Genomic DNA, 17,509 nt, shown 5'->3' with positions numbered 1-17,509 from the left:
CATGAAATATATATGTGTGTGTGTGTGTGTGTGTGTGTGTGTGTGTGTGTGTGTGTACTCTAAAGGAATCTTTTTATAGATACCTATTTAATATCTTAATGTATCTAATTTTACTAATGCACTGCTGTAGGAGTTGTGAACTGGTCCACCCATTCTGGAGAACAATTCAGAATTATGCCCAAAAGGCTATACAACTGTGTATACTTTTGACTCAGCAATACCATACTAGGTCTGTATCCCAAAGAGAAAAAAGAAAAAGGTAAAGGACCTACGAGTAAAAAAAAAAAATATTTCTAGTTGTTCATTTGTGGTGACAAAGAATTGGAATGCCTCTCTACTTGGGAATGTCTAAACTAATGAATTAATGGTCTATGATTGGGATGGAATATTACTGTGTTGCAAGGAATAATTAAGATAATGGTTATAGAAAAACCTAGGAAGACATATGAATAGATGCAAAGTAAAGTGAGAATAACCAGGAAAACACTATAAGAAAGAATATGGACACAGCTAGGTGGCGCAGTGAATAAAGCACTGGCCCTGGATTCAGGAGGACTCGAGTTCAAAGCCAGCCTCAATCACTTGACACTTACTAGCTATGTGACCCTGGGCAAGTCACTTAACCCTCATTGCCCTGCAAAACAAAACAAAACATAAAGTATTAGGGCAGATTATTTTTCTTGAGGTGTGGGGGTGAGGGGCTACATGGATAACATGGAAATGTTTTCGTGACTTCATATATATCATGGGTTATTATATCACTTTCTTTTTCAATGGATAGGGAAGGAACTGGAAGAGAATTTCAAATTCAAAAACAGTTTTGTTTTTTTTTTTTCCTTTTTTTAGTGAGGCAATTGGGGTTAAGTGACTTGCCCAAGGTCACACAGCTAGTAAGTGTTAAGTGTCTGAGGCCAGATTTGAACTCAGGTACTCCTGACTCCAGGGCCGGTGCTCTATCCACTGCGCCACCTAGCTGCCCCCCAAAACAGTTTTTTAAATGAAGTACGGGGGGTGGGGGGAGTTAGGTGGCATAGTGGATAAAGCACCAGCCCTGGATTCAGGAGGACCTGATTTCAAATCCACCCTCAGATACTTGAGACTTACTAGCTGTGACCCTGGGCAAGTCACTTAACCCTAACTGCCCCCCCCAGGGGAAAAAAAAAAAAAAGAGGCACATTTCCCCCTAAAAAAAATTTTGTCTAATTTTTCCTTTCATGCTGTGACCTCTCCTAAGTCATCTTTGTTTATTCAGTATTAGAACCAAACTGTTGTTGTTTTCAATCATGTCTAACTCTTCATGATCCTATTTGGGATTTTCTTGGCAAAGATAATGGAGTGGTTTGCTAATTCCTTTTCTAGTTTATTTTACAGATGAGGAAACGAAGGCAAACAGGGTCAAGTGGAAAGATGGCTTAGAAGGTGCCAACCTTCTACTGTGCCAGGGTAGGAATGGAGTCTAACCCTACAGTCACGCTGACACAGATCCAGTCTCAGGCAGGCCTAGCCAGGAAAAGAGACCCCCAGAGCCTCTGAATCAACTGAAACACCAGTGTCGTCTGGAACTAAGCCCAGGGTCTGGTGAGAGGGCTGAGCAGTAGGCATGGGGGAGATTACAGGGGTCTCTGCTGGCACTGAGGCAGAACTTAGGTTCTTATCTTTTTTAAAGGTTGTTATCTTTTTTAAAAAGTGTGAATGGAGAAAGAAGTTTAATCAAATATCTGATAACATGTCAGAGATTCTCCTCCTTTTAAAACCAAGCTATAAATTTGGAACTATGCCCAATGGGCTATGAGACTGTTCATACCCTTTGACCCAGTAATACCACTACTAAGTCTGTATCCCAAAGAGATCATAGGAAAGGGAAAAGGACCCACATGTACAAAAATATTTATAACTGCTCTCTTTGTTGTATCAAAGAATTGGAAATTGAGGGAATGCTCATCAATTGGGGAATGGCTAAACAAGTTGTGGTATATGAACATAATGGAATACTATCGTGCTGTAAAAAACGACGAGCAGGATTTCAGAGAAACCTGGAAGGACTTACATGAACAGATGCTCTGTGAGAGGAGCAGAACCAGGAGAACATTGTACATGGTAACAGCTACACTGTGTGATGATCAACTGTGATAGACTTGGCTCTTCTAAGCAGTGTAATGATCAAAAACAATTTCAAAGAACTCATGATAGAGAATGTTTTCAACATCCAGAAAAAAAGAAATGTGGTTTGTGAATGCAGGTTGAAACATTCTGTTTCTACTTTTGGGCTGTTTGGTTTTACCCCCTTCTTTTGAGGTTTTTCCCTTGTGCTCTAATTCTTCTTTCACAATATGACTAATACAGAAATTTGTTTAATGTGATAATACATATATAACCTATATCAGATTGCTTTCTGTCTTGGGGAGGGGGGAAGGAAGGGATGGTGGGAGAAAAATTTGGAACTAAAAAATCCTATGAAAACAAATATTGAAAACTATCTTTACATTTAACTGGAAAATAATAAAATACTTTCATAAAAATAAAGAAACTGAAAATTGAAAATAAATAAATAAATGAAAATAAAACCAAGCTATAAAGGAACTAACACAAGTGGATATTACTTGCAATTCTTCAAACATGGTACTCAAGCTCCTATCTCCATGTCTACATTATCTGTACCTATGTCTAACATGTTCTGTCTCTTCATTGCTGCCTCTAGCTTCCTTCAAGACTGAATACAAATCCCACTTGTTTTTTTCTGATTTTATTTGTACAAAATTGATTTAATTATTTTGTCCATATAGTTCCTATGTTTTGTTTTGTTTATTGGCAAGTGTGCTCCCAGGTATTCTATACTGTCTAGAGTCATCTTTTTCACTCATTAAAAAAAAATAATAAAAACTTTTACTTGGAGCAGTTAGGTGGCGCAGTGGAAAGAGCATAGGCCCTGGAGTCAGGAGTACCTGAGTTCGAATCCAGCCTCAGACACTTAACACTTACTAGCTGTGTGACCCTGGGCAAGTCACTTAACTCCAATTGCCTCACTAAAACACAAACAACAACAACAAAAAAACCCTTTTACTTAAAGTTTTGAGTTCCAAATTATGTCCCCTCCCACAGGCAATAAGCAATCAGATATAGATTATACATGTGCAATTATATAAAACATTACCATACCAGTCATTTTCTATAAGAAAACCTGAATAAAAGAAAAAATGAAAGTGAAAAATAGCACGCTTCAGTGTGTTCAATCAATATCAGTTCTTTCTTTGGAGGTAGATAGTATGTTTCATCGTTAGTTTTCCGGAATTGTTTTGGATCATTGAATTGCTGAGAATATTTAAGTCATTCACAATTCTTCATCAAGCAATATTGTTGTCCCTTTGCACAACATTCTCCTGGTTTTGTTCACTTCATTTTGTATCAGTTCATGTAAGTGTTTCTATGCCTTCCTGAAATCACATATTCCATCATTATCATATACCACAGCTTGTTTAGCCATTCCCCAATTGATGGGCATTCCTTTGATTTCCCATTCTTTGCCACCACAAAGAGCATGTTGGTCCTTTCCCTTTATACCTCAGAATTATTTTAATTTGCATTTCTCTGAAAAACAGTGACAAATTCTACTTTCTGCAACACACCTTTCTGGTCCTCCCTGCTACTAATACCTTCCCCTCAGATTGCAGGTACTCTGTAAATATCTTGTATGTATCTAGTTATTTCCACATTATCTTCCCTATTAGAATATGAGTTCCTTGAAAACAGAGCCCTTTCTTTGTAACTGTAGACCTTAGTATAGTGCCTGGCAGAGAGTAGATGTTTAATACTTTTTGACTTAACTACAATTAATCAGTAAACAATATACATTTACTATTAACAAAACAGTAGCAGCAGAAGCAGGAACAAGCAATAAGATTGTCCAAACAGATGGTAATAATTTTGTTGTAATAGGCATTGGGTGCAAAACAGAAATAAAAGAATCCTAATTTCATAGACTTACCTTAGCAGTAGTTCTTTGGGAAGCTTTTTATTGATCACAGCTTCATCATTGTTTGAGAACATCTAGGGGGAAAAAAGAATGTCAAGTTTCACAACTTTTAAAATCTCTCTAATCAAATAATAGAAATTTAAGAATGAGATCAGAAGGGGCAGCTAGGTGGCGCAGTAGATGGAGCACCGACCCTTGATTCAGGAGGACCTGAGTTCAAATCTGGCCTCAGACACTTGACACTTACTAGCTGTGTGACCCTGGGCAAGTCACTTAACCCCAATTACCTCACCCCCTCCCCCCAAAAAAATGAGATCAGGAAAGTATCACAATTCCTGCTCCAAACTTCCTTAGATCTATTGAGACGTTCACCATCCCTTTAGTCACCCAGATTCCTGACCTTGGAGTCATCCTTGTGTTCCCTCTCCCTTACTCCCCATATCTGGTCAAATATAAATACTGTTTACCTGGACTCTCATCTCTACTGATATACCTACTTTCATGTCAGGGTCTCAATACATCTCTTTTTTTTTGGGGGGGGGGGGTGAGGGAGGGGGGTGGAGCAATGAGGGTTAAGTGACTTGCCCAGGGTCACACGGCTAGCAAGTGTCAAGTGTCTGAGGCTGGATTTGAACTCAGGTCTTCCTGAATCCAGGGCAGGTGCTCTATCCACTGCACCACCTAGCTGCTCCCTTTAAAGTCTTCCCCACCCCCCACCTGGGCAATTGGGGTTAAGTGACTTGCCCATGGTCACACAGCTAGTAAGTGTCAAGTGTCTGAGGTTGGATTTGAACTCAAGTCCTCCTGAATCCAGGGCTGGTGCTTTATCTACTGCGCCACCTAGCTGCCCTGGTCTCAATACATCTCACTTGGACTATATTACACCAGCCTCCCAAATGGTCGCCTTGCTTCTATTCTCTTTCCCCTCACTCCCTTTCATAACAAACAAAAAAATCTGACAAATGCAACACCCTTCTTAAAAGTAGCTCCCAAATTGTCCATAAGTAAAATACAGACTGACCAGCTTGGCAATTTGGCTCCCAATTACCTTTCTAGTATTATTTTATATAATTCCCTTTTCTCCCCTCTCAGTTTCAGCCTGTAAGGTTTATTTCCTGTAGGAATATTCAATTTCTCTCCTCCATGCCTTTGTATAAGAGATTACCTCATATCTAAAATGCACCGAGGCTCCTCAGTTCTACACTGTACAATTCATGTATCACTTCATACCCAATGCCTTTCTTGGAACACATGGGCCCAAGCTGTTAGCATTATCTTTCTGAGATTATTTTGTATTATTGTGGACATACTTTATATTTACTTGTATACATGCTGTATTTCTCCAGTAAAATATAAGCTCCTTCAGGGAAAGTAGTCTTTCATTAATTTATTTTTTATCCCTAGGACCTAAAAGAAGTAATAGCTTAATGTGTGTTGGCTTTACTTAAAATCACTCCTGAAGATGAAAGATTACTCAAGATCATTTACAACACCATCATGGGGCAGCTAGGTGGCACAGTGGATAAAGCACCAGCCCTGGATTCAGGAGGACCTGAGTTCAAATCTGGCCTCAGACACTTGACACTTACTAGCTGTGTGACCCTGGGCAAGTCACTTAACCCCCATTGCCCAGCAAAAAAAAACCAAACCAAAAAAAACCCAAAAACCCCACCATCATAAGTCCTGGAAAGAATGCCCCTACAGTAGAACAATCCCAATAAAACTAATCTCATGAGATATCTTTAAGATTTCCCCAAACATCTCTCACATTTAGAGCTTATTATCTATAAAGCTCCTATTAATAGTCTGAATCTTCTAAAAACTTGATGGGATTTACCAATGAAGAAAATGGGACACAGGAAGCTTTCAGTGTCTTGCCCACAGGCGCACAAGATGGGTCAGAGGCAGGGAGTGGTAACCCATGAGCTCTGACTACAGAGCCAGGATCAGAGCTGACCCTGATTGACCAAGATCATAAATGTGTGACTCAGTTCCCATAGATATATAATGGCCATATTTCCCCAAGTCAAAAAACAGGATACTTGCTTCCCAATTGAGATTCCTTTCAGAAGGGCTTATTAAGAATACATTTCGGGGCAGCTAGGTGGCACAGTGGATAGAGCACCGGCCCTGGAGTCGGGAGGACCTGGGTTCAAATCCGGCCTCAGACACTTAACACTTACCAGCTGTGTGACCCTGGGCAAGTCACTTAACCCCAATTGCCTCACTGAAAAAAAAAAAAAAAAGAAAAAAGAATACATTTCCCCCCTTAAAATTAGGAGCACATGATGGTCAGTTTCCATATATTCGACAAGGAGAACACTGACAGATATACTCCAACAGGCTGCTACGATAATTAATGTTGGCCATGCGGCTCCAGAACTACGAATAAAAGGAATCTACAGTGGAGAAATATTGAGCAGGAAATAACCTTATATCAGAAAACTACAGTCCAGAGAATGGAGTGACCTATAAATAAAAATCTCTATTTTCCTCTTTTCTTTCCTCAATTTCAAATGTTAAAAAAAAAAAAAAAACTTGATGGAAGAAGAACGCTTTTATAGCCAACAGTACAAACTGATCTATCTAGTTATCACTACCATAAACTATTCCAATTGGGAATGGATAGATAGCTTCAGTCAGAACCATCACTGAGGCTACGTATAAAGTTTATATGGCAAGTTGGCACAGCAAGTCAGGGACAAAAACATATAAACAAGTCCCCAAACACAGGAAAACCTCTAAGGGAAGTTAATCGAAAAAGACCTGTTCTTATTACTGAAATGAAAATAGAATACTAATTTTTATTTTAATTACTGTACTTTTATTAAAATAGTAATACAGGGGCAGCTAGGTGGCGCAGTGGATAGAGCACTGGCCCTGGAGTCAGGAGGACCTGAGTTCAAATCCTGCCTCAGACACATAACACTTACAAGCTGTGTAACCCTGGGCAAGTCACTTAACCCCAATTGCCTCACTAGAGGGAAAAAAAAAATAGTAATACAGCAGTAAATTTGTTCAGATTAACTAGCAAAATGAACCCTCAGGGCCTGGCTAAGAAGTCAACTCTTCAGCTGATTGGTAATGAAAAACCACCAAAACAACAAAGTAGCAATTACTAAGCAACTATGTGTCAGGCGCCAAAGGTTTCTGAATATCAGAGGAACAAGATAAAAGCAGTCTTTAGGAGGGATTAGTTAGGGAGCAGTATGTAGACTAAGTAGAATAGTAAAAGACTAGTTAAGCAGGAAATTTCAACAGCCTATGGATGAGTCTCCACTGGGTGCTGTCAGGAGGAATGAATAAGAGAACACAGGGAGACATGGTGAAGGAAAAATAATTTAGTGACTGATTAGAAGGGCGAAAGAGAGGAATGAATCAAAGATGTCCCTAAAATTTCAACACTAAGTTAGGAAAATAATTAATGACGCAATGGTTTGTGGGTTTTATGGGGCAAGGAGGGAAGGAGGAAGTGTTGTTAAGATCACTAAGATCAGAGTAAAAAGACTGAGTTCTAGTCCCAGGCTTTGTAAACTTGGAGATATCACAGAAAAGAGATTTGAAGAGAATCACCTGGGTTGGCAAGGCTGGAACAAGGCATGTGATAACATGATAGTTGAAAACATGAGTAAATGAGCTCTCTTTATGAGAATATAGAAGAAAAGCAAAGACTTTGAGGAGAACTACAGCTAAAATCTGGGAAGGAGTTAGTAGAAAGAAACAGAATGGTTAGTGAGATAGGCAGATAACAATTTGTATTGTGTATAAGCCAAAAAAAAAAAAAAAGTTTCAAGAAGTGGGTCATCAGAGGCAGCAAGGTGGCGCTGTGGATAAAGCACCTGCTCTGGATTCAGAAAGACCTGAGTTCAAATCAGAATTCAGACATTTGACACTTACTAGCTATATGACCCTGGGCAAGTCACTTAACCCTCATTGCCTTGCAAAAAAAAAAAAAATCAGGAAGTCCAGATGACAGCGAGGATGATGATGCCATCATTAGAAACAGGGTAATTAGGAGATTTAAGACAATTATATAATTTCAGTTTTTAAACATTTGAGCTTGAAGAGTCCAACAAAGTATCCAGGTACAGAATATGTGAAAGTGATTGAAAATATGGAACTGTTTCTTTCATGTGGGATTCCACACCATTCTTATGTGGGCTGAATTTAGGGTGATCAAATTGATCGTGAGTCGTCCCAAAAGAATTACAAGGCTCACTGACTCAGTTTCCCAAGTTTTATTGCAATACTGTGAGTGAACACAGGGAGAGAACCAGAATAGTGGAAAGGTATCTCTCGAATAAGGTAAGAAAATACAGTTATATTTATAGTATGAATAAATTGATTATCAGTCTCATTATAATAATCTCCACCTTAAGGAGGTACAGGGGAGGGCTTATTCTAATTTGGAGTTCCTGGGGTCCTAAACTAACCCCTGAGGCAGGTACCTTTTTCTGTGGAGGTGTGTTTTTGAAGTTTACCGTCATAAGGTGAATCTGGGAGACAAATTTGGCCTTTTCTGTGCATGTCTCTTTCTATTTCTCATGCTTACTTATTCCTAATTTGAGCTTCCATAGCCTGTCCATGTATCATTGTTACAGTCTAAGGTCTTTATGGCCTCCCTCCTCCCTCTGTTCCCGTTATGGGCACTGATTTCTGTGGGTAAGAGAACCTAGTATCCTGACTTGTAAGTTATCCATTAACTGGGGTCTGAATCCCTCTTGGAGCTCATATCTGAATTAGAGCTTGGGTCTTAGGTTTTTCTGTTAACCCCAATTCTCTCACCCCTCAATTTTACCCTAAAGATGTCAACATGGGAAGCCAGGTGACACAGTGGACAAAGCATCCACCCTGGACCCAGGAAGACCTGAGCCCAAGTCTGGCCTCAGAAACAAAACAATCATGGTGTCTGAATACAGACTGAAGTACAATTTTTATTCTTTATTAGTTCCTTTATCTGAAGTTTTGTTTTTGTCGGTTTTCTTTCACCTGGCTAATCTAATGTGGAAATATTTTGCATGACTGCTCATGTATGGTTTATATTGAATTGCTTGAGTTCTTGCAGGGAGGGGGGGAGGGAGAAAGGGAGGAAGAGAATTTGGAACACTAAATTTCAAAAAAAATTTTGATGTCAAAATTTTATTTACATGTAATTTGGGAAAATAAAATTCTAAAAACAAATAAATGGAAAGAGTCAAAAAAAGAAAAAATATGGGACTAGAACTGAGGACAAGGAAAGTATAGAAAGAGATTTAAGGGTCAGTTAAAGAAGAAAGAACCAAAATCAAGGATGGAAATGAGGTGGAGGGGGATATAGTGGGGGGACAGACAGACAGAAGAGGACAGAGAATTAATACATACCCACCTTTTAAAAAACAAAAGAAACAAGAAGGACCAGCTAAGGAGAGAGAAGGATCAGTCAGAATTAGGAGGAAAATCAGAACATAAAGAGTTTCAGGGGAATACTAGGTCAGATTGTAGAGGATTGAAGAGTAGTCAAGAATGAGAAAAAGACTATAAAATACTTTAAAAGCTTGGTAGTGAAGATGAGAAGAAATACAGGACAAGAATTTTAACTCTTTAGAAGAGGAACTCTGAAAATGCAAAAGAGCTATGGTGTGTGGCACACATTGATACCTGGTCCTGCAGAGACTGATAGATGTCTTTAACTTTGAAATGCAATAAAGTTAAAGATAATCTGGTGTTCATACTAAGTTCGATACCATTATGTTGCATTCCTGGGAGCAGCTTGGGTAAAAGAGAGATTCAATTTCAAATAAATAAAACAAAAAAAATTTAATGCAAAATGTCTTAATGGCTATTAAACTATATCCAACAACTAAATCTAAAAAGGATCAAATATAAGAGGTCCATAGTAATCTATTCAAGAAAGTTAAGCATATGGTAGTACTGAACTGGAAGATAGTACCTGAAAGACTAAAATGGTGTGGTACCTGTATGAGTCGAGAAAAAAGGACAGATGAGAGAGGCAAAAGTAGACTTGACAAGACTTAATAACTGATTGTATGAGTGGTCTGAGGGACAGTGAACAGTTAAGATGACACTGAATTTGTGAACATGGGTAACTACAAGGATGGGATGGTGCTCTAAACAATACTATCCTAATATCCATGTATATATAGAAAAAGTGTATCTGCGGAAAAGATTACTGCAATCTGTCACAACCCATCCATAATTGCTCATCCTTTGTGACTCATTCTATCCCACAGAAAATGAAAGAAGGGGAAAGGAGGTGGGGGGGGGGCGGCTAGGAGGGGAAAAGACACTGTCCTGGAAGACAGGTCATCTGGGAAAAGACAGAGAGGAGTATGGATTATTCCCAATGGTATCTATCTGCCCAGTTGCTGCTATGAGGTTAGGTTATAATTGTCCTGAGAGGATAATGCTCAGAAAGGGAAGATTGTCCACTTTCACAGCAGGAAGGGTTTTGTGGAATGTTGGACAATAAACATAGGTATGGTTGTAGAGACAAGTCCCATGACTGCCTATTCGAAGATTGGATTCGACCCATTAGTTGATCTCAAATTATTACCCACCCTTTTGGGATCAAGCCCAACTCCTCACATTGTTTTAGTGATTCCTGGATCATAAAAGATTGCTTTTGGATAAATGTAACTAGTTTATACTGTCCTCTTAAAAATAAATGCTTCTAGGGGCAGCTAGGTGGTACAGTGGATAAAGCACCAGCCCTGGAGTCAGGAGGACCTGAGTTCAAATCCGGCCTCAGACACTTAACACTAGCTGTGTGACCCTGGGCAAGTCATTTAACCCCAACTGCCTCACTAAAAAAATAAAATTGGACAATGTGGTAATTTGTCATGATCGACTCTGTATATGTGTTACGATGGTTTTCTCTTTTTTTTTTTCTTTTATGAGGTAGGATAGGGAAGAGAAGATAAATACTTGTTGATTGAAAAAATAAAATAAAATACTTCATGGTTAAGATAGCAGAAACCATTCTAACGAGTTTATATACAAATGAAATTATATATGAAAAGGGGATGAGAACTAAGATATGTCTATGATGAAAGTTAATTCTAATTTCAAATAACACCGAGTTAGTTGGATTTCTAATTCATACAGTCAAGACTTTTAAAATGAACTAGCCATATTCAGCCTTGCATTTCTTGCAGCAATACCACAATTCCCCCCACCCCCCACACACGAACAGCTATTTAAAAGGCAGATATGTATAGAGTGATAAGGATAATTACCATCCAAAGCAAGGAGCCATTTCAACAGCCCCCTCTAAGAAGTCTACATTCCTAAACATTTAAATAGTTAGATCCTGGTGACCTGGTCTGTTTGCTCATTGGCACTGTTTGCTCTGTGTAAAACTAATCATTTCCCCCCTAAATTAGATGGCTGAGGAATAATATGACTTTCAAAATTCTTGTTCCAAAAAGAATAATGAAATTGTCCAAGAGGAATTCTAAATAATATGAAGCAACATTTTTATATTATTTCAGCCTTTTTGATCATTTGTTTGACATATTCTCAAATCTAACAAAAATAAAGCATTTCTATAATCTAGTTTACAAACAACACAATGAACTTAATTACTAAGTAGAAAAATAAGGCCTAAGCCAACAGGCTCTTTGTTGTCCTTTCTGCAAACGAAGTTTGATGCCAGGGCCTGGTTGAAAATGTTGAGGTGTCCACTGAGTGGACCTTATACTTCCTTATATGGACACAACTCCAGAGCAGACCTTATAGAGACCAGGGCTCCTTGAACCATGTGATTTTGTTAGCCTGAGTGGAAGGACCTGAGTGGAAGGATCTGAGACCTTTGTCCTACAAACAGGTCAGGAGGAGTATGATTGACTGTTATATCTTCATTGAGAGGAGACAACTACCCATTTTCTCACACTTTACATGTAACTGGAAAAAATAAATGTTTGTTGCAAAAAAAAAATAGCTCAAAGATCTTAATCTCATCAGAGTGGGCTCAAGGAGGGAATAACATACAAACTCAATTGGGTGGAGTAATCTATCTAACCCTGCAGGAAAGTAGGAGGAGAAGGTCATAAGGAGGGAGGTGTAAAAGAAGGGAAGGCAGAGCTGGAGAGGGGCACAGTCAGAAGCAAAACACTTTTGAGGAGGAATTGGGTAAAAGAAGATAGAAAACAGAGTAAATATCATGGGAAGGGAATAGGATGGAGGAAAATAGCTATGATGATTGATTATAATGGCAAAATGTAGTTACTTTGCTGGGCTATTGTGAAGAAAATTCTTTGTCAAGTTTAAGGTACTATATAAAGGTTATGATGAACAGGATGCTATCAGAAAAACATTGAAAGACCTATATGAACTGAAGCAGAGTGAAATGTACTGTATACAAAAGGAGAGCAAATAGTGTAGGATGATCTGCTGGGAAGGACATGGTATCTCTCCACCCCACCTCTCCAAATCCAATCTGTTGCCAAGGCCTGTCAATTTCACCTTTGCAATATCTCTCCAAAACACCCCCTTCTCTCCTCTGACAGTACCACCACTCATTACCTCACAACTGGACTACTGCAATGGCCTGCCTCAAGTCTCTTCCCCACTCCAATTCATCTTCCATTCAGCCATTTAAGTGATTTTCCTAAAACACAAGTCTGATCATGTCAATCTGCCACCCCCCCACCCCCCCACTCTTAGCAAACTCCAGTAGTTCCCTATCACCTCCAGGATCTGAAAAATAATTTGACAAAGAACTGACTTCCAGTTTTTTCCTAGATCAATAAATTGCCTGGACCTGGCTAGACTTTGTCAATTCTAGCTTCTGATTATTATGTAGACCTCCCAAACTGTCAAGTCTCAAGTACATTTGCTTATGTAAAAGATGTTCAATACTTAACCCTTTCAAAGATAATCTCATCACTTTCTTAGCTTCTAATGTGAAAAAACTTAACAGGTGAAACCAATGAGGTAATCAACCCCAAAGGCAGTTTTTTCACTTGTTCTGTGTTTTTGTACCCTACATAAGCTTTGTTTATAGCCTCACTCTTTGGTTACTCCTACACCTGCTACCCAGTTCCAAAAATTGCAACTCCTTTGCCTTGATTAAAAACCTTAATTGTTATATTGTTCATAAATGGTTAACTTTGTAATCTTGCATATTTTATTGTACATATCTAAAACCTTTATTCTGGGAAAGGGTCAATATTGCCATAAACTGCCAAAGGGGTTTGTGACACAGATAAGTTACGTATAGTACTTACTTTGCTGGGCTATTGTGAAGAAAATCCTTTGTCAAGTTCAAAGTACTATATAAAAGTTATCTATTACTGTTTTTGCAATAACCTCATGAGTTCATTTTAAGGAAATCTCTCTTTAAAGTACTATATAAATGTAGTTTACTATAAAAAAAAATGATGAGCAGGATACTATCAAAAAGACCTGGAGGGGGGGCAGCTAGGTGGCACCGGCCCTGGAGTCAGGAGGACCTGAGTTCAAATCGGGCCTCAGACACTTGACACTTACTAGCTGTGTGACCCTGGGCAAGTCACTAAACCCCAACTGCCTCACTAAAAAAAAAAAAAAAAAAGACCTAGAGGGACCTGCATGAGCTGATGCAAAGTGAAATCTATTGTATACAAAATAACAGTAATATTGTGAGATGATCTGCTGTGAATGACTTAGCTATTTTCAGCAATGCAATGATCCAAGACAATGCCAAAGGTCTTATGAAAAATGCAATCCCTCTACAGAGAGAGAACTGATGGTATTTGGATACAGATTGAAACTTAATTTTTTTTGTTAGTTACTTTATCAGAAACAAACAAACAAAATGATGAGCAAGATGCTATCAGAAAAACCTGGAAAGACCTACATAAACTGATGCAGAGTAAAATGTACTGTATACAAAATAACAGCAATAGTGTAAGATGATCCACTGTGAATGACTTGATTATTTTCAGCAATGCAATGATCCAAGATAACTCAAAAGACTTGTGAAAATTGCAATCCATCAACAGAGAAAGAACTGATGGTATCTGAAAACAGATTGAAGCATAATTTTTTTTGATAGTCTTTTGATGGTTCCTTAATCTGAAGTTTTGTTTTTGTCTGTTCTCTCTCACAACCTGGTTAATGTGAAGATGTTTTCCATGAATACTCATGTATAACTTACATTGAATTGCTTAAGTTCTTGGTGGGGGAAGGGAGAGAGGAAGAGATGTTGAAACACAAAGTTTTTAAAAAATTGATGTCAAGGGGCAGCTAGGTGGCGCAGTGGACAGAGCTCCAGCCCTGGAGTCAGGAGTACCTGAGTTCAAATTCGGCCTCAGAAACTTAACACTTACTAGCTGTGTGACCCTGGGCAAGTCACTTAACCCCAATTGCCTCACTTAAAAAAAAAATTTGATGTCAAAATTTGTTTTTACATGTAATTTGGACAAATAAAATTCTAAATAGTAAAAAAAATAATATAAAATCCAGTTCCATATTTTGGAAAAATCTATGAAGTTGTAGATTTACAAATTTACTCCCATAAGTAATTTTTATTGACACTGATTATGCTGCTTCCTCTATGTCCAGCCAACACCAGATGTTTTTCTAATAGACTATAGTTTTCTTCCCAGAAACTAAGAGGAAAAGTTTTCATGGCAGCTAAACCTTAAAATAAGCACATAACCCCAACATCTTACCCTCAGTAGTAATACAACAGCTTTAAAGATACAAACTGGTTATGGGGAAAACTGGTAGGGGTTCTTAGGAAGTCCTCTTCAAAGAATCACACTCTCTTACACACAAATCCAATTAGAATAAAATAGTATTTTATTTAGGTGCTAGGGAAAGGAAATCAAGAGAGAAGTCCTTGGACTTCTCATGGGGAGAAGGCATGACACAGAGGTGTGGTTCTCTGAGATACCTATCTCCTCCAGGAGGAGACAGGCAGATACTTTTATACAGGACAGATGATGGTCAGATGGGGTGATCATTTGACTGTATAAAGTTCCCTTATTGGGGGAGGACCACTGGTGGTGGCTGGGTGAAGTTGGGTGAGAGGCAGCTCCAATCTTTCTGTCCCCCTTATGCCACAAAGGCAGCAGTCACACCCAATGGGCCTACCTCTTTAGGTCTGTCTATCTTTTGGTTTAGCTTCTCAAGGGCATGGTGCCTTGATTTCCCCCAGAAAACTTCTGAGGTACCTCAGGTCCATAACAAAACTGAAGTCAGTTAATTATAATTCCATGACTAAACAATTCCTAACAAAAGAATCCTGAAATATAAAACAAGGGGCATTTGGGAACCAGACAATGTTCAGTAGGTCCAACTTTTGACACCTTCTAGCATCCAACTCAATTTCTTGGATCTTTTTCTACGTTTACTTCTTTTTTGCTCACACTCTACAACTATCTATCTAATACCAATGTCTGTTCTGAATAAAAAATCTTGATTTTTTTCCCTTTTAGATTATTCTACCATATCCAACTTTATCCACCAAAAGATTTTCTGGTCCTGAATAATCCCACCTGACTTGTAGGGTAGTTAGACAAACTTTATTTTCTTAAAATCAATTAATTAATTTGTTTGTTTGTTTGTTCATTTGTTCATTTATTTATTTATTTATTGCAAGGCAATGGGGGGGTTAAGTGACTTGCCCATGGTCACACAGCTAGTAAGTGTCAAGTGTCTGAGGCCGGATTTGAACTCAGGTACTCCTGAATTCAGGGCCAGTGCTTTATCTACTGCGCCACCTAGCGGCCCCTAGACAAACTTTTAAACTCTAATAATACTCCATCTTTAAACATCTACCATGCCCTGCTTAAAAAAAAAAAAAAAGAAAAAAAAGACCAAAAAAACCAAAACAACTTTTATGATACTTAATACATACAGAAAGAAAAAACATTTAAAAGTTTTTAGGTAAGAGGAGTTGGATAGCATATAAGCCCAATTCAGTTTCAAAAAGCCCTAAGAGAATTGATGGCTTAAAATTCCCATACAAAAGTTCCAAACTTGAAAACTGGGAGAACTTGGGGGCGGTTAGGTGGCACAGTGGATAAAGCACCAGCCCTGGATTCAGGAGGACCTGAGTTCAAATCCGGCCTCAGACACTTGATACTTACTAGCTGTATGACCCTGGGCAAGTCACTTAACCCCCATTGCCCCGCAAAAAAAAAAAAAGAAAAGAAAACTGGCAGAACCGTTGAAATTTTCCAAGGCATATATCAGCTAGAAATTTTACATTATCACTCAATACACAAAGCAATTTCACAGTTGTGAAGGTATTTCTAAAGTCATTGTACATTTATATACCAACACTACCTATATGTAAGAGTAGTATTTCTTTGGTTGATCAGGAGCCCTAGATCTATGATTGCTTCTTTGGTCAATCTAGGAATATAATTTCTGGGTCCCACAGCTGTATCCTACTTTATATAAAAGTACAGAATTTCAAAGCTGAAAGGAACTTCAGTGGTTATCTAGTCTAACACAAAATGAATGCCAACTATAACTTACCTGACAAGTGGTCATTCAGAGTCTCTTCTTGAAGCCCTTCAATAAAGGGGAACCCACCATTTCCAAGGCAGCTCATGCCATTTTTTATTAGGAAGTTTTTCCTAACATCAATCCTTAATTTGTCTATTCAACTATTGACGCTGCTTCTGTTCTTTGGCACCAAAGTGATCAAATCTCTCTTGTACATTGTAGCCCTACAAATAGATGAATACAATTATCATGTCCTTCTCGAATTTTCTTGTCTTTAGGGCAAACATTCCAAGTTCTTTCAACCCTGCTATGCAAACTCATGTTTCACCATATTAGCTGCCCTCCTTTGAACATCCTCTAGGTTTCTCAATGTCTTTTCTAACATATAGGATATAGCAAAGAATACAATACTTCAGATATGGTATGATCATTTCTTATTTGTTGTGGGAATGCAAAGCACCCCAAGAAATCTAAAGATCCCAACATCCAAGGAATCCTTAAAACTTTCCCTAGGGAAAAGCACCTCAGGAATAAAGTGTGTCTGAGCATTACTCTGCTATGCTGATAAGCAATATCAAAGTCTACATGATGATATGCAGGATATGGATGGATGCTGCATATCCGATTGATACTCCACTATTCACAGTTTTGTAAAGATACAAAAGACCAAGTCTCCTCTTATTCAAGGGGACAGTCACCATGGTGATTTGTACCCCAGCCATACATTCCTCACTCCTAATAAATTTTTATCTTACAAGATTTGTGATGAGTTTCCAATTCTTTCGTTGAGCTAGCCCTCCAACCTTAATCCAAACCAGAAGTCCCCCCCCCCCCAAACATATTTATTCCTGGAAGCTATGTGTTTTTCAATGCAGCCAAATATTAAAAAAAAAAAAACCCACCAAAACACAATTTTGGCTGCCATATCATATTGCTGCTGCATATTGATCTTGTAAGTCTAACAAAACCCTCAGATCTTTTTCAGTGAATCTCTGTGGTTTGGAGTCTCATTTATGACCTTAAAGGTCTCATCTAGCTTTAAATCTAAGTTAACAGTGAATCAATGATTACTTTGAGTATGGCTGTTCAACTAGTTCT

The 17,509-nt window shown here is 38.4% G+C and overlaps 1 protein-coding gene across 3 annotated transcripts in view; it reads right to left on the bottom strand.

Moving 5' to 3' along the window:
• FBXL20 (F-box and leucine rich repeat protein 20) overlaps positions 1-17,509 on the bottom strand; it is a 127,541-nt gene that overhangs the window by 56,916 nt on the left and 53,116 nt on the right. For all 3 annotated transcript variants that reach the window (XM_044001031.1, XM_044001034.1, XM_044001032.1), the window contains exon 2: positions 3,983-4,044. In XM_044001031.1, the coding sequence (XP_043856966.1) occupies positions 3,983-4,044 (62 nt within the window). The remainder of the gene's footprint in view (positions 1-3,982; positions 4,045-17,509) is intronic.

This window comes from Dromiciops gliroides, chromosome 4 (assembly GCF_019393635.1).
Source record: "Dromiciops gliroides isolate mDroGli1 chromosome 4, mDroGli1.pri, whole genome shotgun sequence".
NCBI lineage: Eukaryota > Metazoa > Chordata > Mammalia > Microbiotheria > Microbiotheriidae > Dromiciops > Dromiciops gliroides.
This window is presented reverse-complemented; position numbering and strand designations above follow the sequence as displayed.